The sequence below is a fragment of the Morone saxatilis genome, unplaced genomic scaffold (assembly GCF_004916995.1).
Source record: "Morone saxatilis isolate NCDOM2014 unplaced genomic scaffold, NCSU_SB_2.0 Contig4, whole genome shotgun sequence".
In the NCBI taxonomy this organism is placed as follows: Eukaryota; Metazoa; Chordata; class Actinopteri; family Moronidae; genus Morone; species Morone saxatilis.
In genome coordinates, this window is record NW_023339984.1 from 1,497,678 (window position 1) to 1,501,063 (window position 3,386).

Below are 3,386 nucleotides of genomic sequence, written 5' to 3' on the forward strand. Positions count from 1 at the left end.
AATTGAATTGAATTGAATTGCATCAAATGAAGAAGGACAGATTTTGCAGCTATTTTTCAGTTACCATCAACACTTGATTGGACTTCCACATAAAACATGGCTATTGTTTTCCTTTAACTTATTTAACTAGTTTGTAGAATGAGTTGTCTTTCCAAAATTGGTAAAATTTTATTTGAATTTAAAGATCCCCTCCAGACATGTACTCAGACATATATACAATATTCTATCCCCAGTCCTATTTAAAACAGTCAAATCTTCCTTTCTGAAGCAGCAGCTGTGGTCTATTGGCCTCAGACAGCTGGTGGTCAGCACCTGTACAGCATATTGTCGGGACTAATGAGACAACCTGAGATGGGCCGCTCGTCTGCTTAGCAACCTGTGAGTTAGTGAGCGGGGCGGTGTCCCGATGACTTGTGAATAATTTAATGCAAAATTATGTCATGGCTGCAGGCCAATAATTTGATAACACATGGCAGGGATCAGCTTTCAAAGGGTCAGTCCCCGAATACCTCCAAGCAGTGCTTCTTTCTTGAACGAAGCAACAGGTGGCTGCATCACTTAGCTTTTGTTTCAAAGGCTGAATTCAGCACCACTGATATGTGATATTCTTGAGTTAAATAGAAGGCTAGCACCAGGTTTTCTCCCTGGAAATGTTTTCTTTTGTGGTGTTGTCTGACAAAACATTGAATTCTCGGAAGAGAGGACAGAAATGATAACACTGTTTACTGTCATTAAGTTTTGTTCACTTATTCTAATGGGGTTTCTTTCTGCTTTCAGGCATGACCGGCAGATATGACGGAGAGTTTGAAAATACGCTTTGATTTCCCCAGCCCTGTCATACAAGCCCAGGTGAGCTACTGATTCATTGATTGAAATGTTTCTCCCCTTCTTCTGTGTTGCTCATTCCTTTCTCCACTCATGTGACTGTTGTTGTTTCTAATCCCTCTCTAGTCTCAGTGTAGTTACCCCACTGGTAGCGGAAATTCCACAGTTGGGTAAGGTTCCGATACCTGGTTCCATTTTCAAGTGGGTGGTTTCACTCTTAGTTTAAGTTCTTAGTTTAAACTAAAACCATTAATAATGTGTTCAAAGGGTTCAGTTCAGAGTTTGTTAAAGGAGTTGGCAGGATTTAAGCCTATCTTAGCATAAAGAAGGGAAGCAGGGAAACAGCTAGCCTGGCTCTGTCCAAAGTTCGAAGTACACCTACCAACACCTGTAAAGCTCACTATGAACACCTTTTATCTTGGTTTCTGTGCGCAAACATCTCCAAACCTGCCAACATCACTATGACAACAAGAATTCAAGAAACAGCTCACTGTCTGGTTTTTTGATTCCATTCACCATTCTCCCATTAGCATTTAACATCTCACACATATGTTTTCCATTTATACAGAACATACAAATACAACAGGGATCAAACACATAAATAGACAAAAATTCACAATTAAACAAAAAACTCAGTAGACTCAAAATGAGTACATTTTTCACTTCAATCCACATTTTCATTCCCCTCTTGTAAACACCTTTCTTTCCTGGTGAAGGATAATCACTGTCTGTTGTTTGTCAAGAAATTGTTTCATCACCTAATTCCCCCTAAAACCACAAATTGTCATTTACGGTTATTATAAATCCCATTGCTTTTTACACCAAGACACGCCCTGTGTAGCATTCGAGTGCTACGATTGGACAGGCACCAGAAAGGATCTATTTAAACCCAACCCATGATATTTTGCTAAACCTAACCAAGCAAGTTTGGTGCTGAAAACTAATCAAAAAGCAACTGAAAAGTGAATTATTTTTTAAAGAACACAAATAATGAGTCAATTAAGTCTAAAGGCAGTGTCTCACTGGGGATAGTCTCCTTGGTACAAGTTCTGTGATAACCCCATTCATCCTCCACTATTTCCTTGCCAAGCGTGGACTTTGTGCGCCACATGTTGTAAGAAAAGCAGTGATGCATGATTACATGTCATTTATAGATTTCTGTTTGTGTACAAGCTAAACAAACAAGATAATCAGTTAATCGTTGGGCTTTGGAGGTGTTGGTAAGTGTTCCAAACTTGGTGCTTGTGTTTATTGCCTGACACTTCCACCCAAAATCTTTTTGTGTGTTAAATATCTCTGCGACTTGAAGCTGGCTGTAGTTTGCTCCATTACAAAATGGTGAGCAACTCCAGTTTTCATGGCAGGTGCTCACCTTTCAAACCCACAGAAAGTTTGATGCTAAAAAGACCTGATAACCAAGCCAATAGTAATATCTCTAAAACATTACCTTTCTTAAACGTACTACAAGGAGTTTTTAACTGGTTATGAAACAGTCTCTATATGACCTACAATAATAAACAAGATAATCAGCGAGGACATTGGCTATATCTGTATAGTTTTTCTTAATGCCTGGTACTGGGTTGGATTTGGTAGAAACACTTCCGCTTTGGTCCACAATGGACACCAGAATCAACCCAAAATGAAAGTTCCTTGTAGAGGCTTTGAAATTAAAAGTTTACATGTTTGTCTGCTATTTGTCTTCCAGACAGTGAGAAATCTTGTTGCTGCCGTGCTAAAGGAGAAGGGGCCAAATGGGCAAATCACGCAGTCTTCCACCCAGGTTAGTTTCTTATCAAAATAATGCTTTTTGTGGCTTAAAAGCGCCATGGAATGGCTTTTTTGCTTTGAAGTTTTTCCTGTTTTAACAAGATGTTTTGGCATGATCTAATACAGTAAGGGTTTATTCAATTTTAAACCAAATGGATATGAAAGGTGACTATTTGATTCGAGGAGTGGCATTGTTCATTGTTCTTATTTATACCTACTTGTTTGACATTTCCAAGGACAGTTTTTCCAACCCGAACCAACAAAGGCAATAAACACTACCCAATTAGAGGCAGAGTAGGGCAGGTTTGTTGTTGTTTAAAATACTACGTTTCCAACCCTGAATATGAACTGTAAAGTATGAAGGACGGTACCTTCTTTATCTACAGAATAACTTTATTGGTCCCTTTTAAGCTGAATCTGGCTTCCAATCTTGAGTCGTGTGTTGTTGGTGTGTGTCAGGGTCCAGCGTTGGAGACTCTGTGGCAGCAGTGCTGCAGCGACTGCGCTCTGGTGCGGTCAGCCTGCTGCAATGCCGTGGTGCTGCTGGTGGAGCAAGGCCACGCAGAGCTGCACTACGTCCTCAACAGCGTCCTCAACCTCCTGCCCTCTTCCAGGTACACACACACACCTGGTCTCATCTGCAGCGTCATTCCTATAAAGTCAGTCAATGGGTTAATCAGTAGAGCCCTGCATGTTTTAGATGACAACTACAGAGGTTAAAGTAGAGCTGATTCCTGTTGCAGATCCAAAGACTTCTGAGTCTAATATTACAGAGATGTTCCGATACCATTTTT

The 3,386-nt window shown here is 40.2% G+C and overlaps 1 protein-coding gene across 1 annotated transcript in view; it reads left to right on the top strand.

Annotated features, from left to right (window-relative positions):
• focad (focadhesin) overlaps positions 1-3,386 on the top strand; it is a 41,351-nt gene that overhangs the window by 3,737 nt on the left and 34,228 nt on the right. The window contains exons 2-4 of the mRNA XM_035675710.1: positions 778-849; positions 2,531-2,605; positions 3,052-3,206. Of these exons, the coding sequence (XP_035531603.1) occupies positions 793-849; positions 2,531-2,605; positions 3,052-3,206 (287 nt within the window). The 5' untranslated portion in view covers positions 778-792. The remainder of the gene's footprint in view (positions 1-777; positions 850-2,530; positions 2,606-3,051; positions 3,207-3,386) is intronic.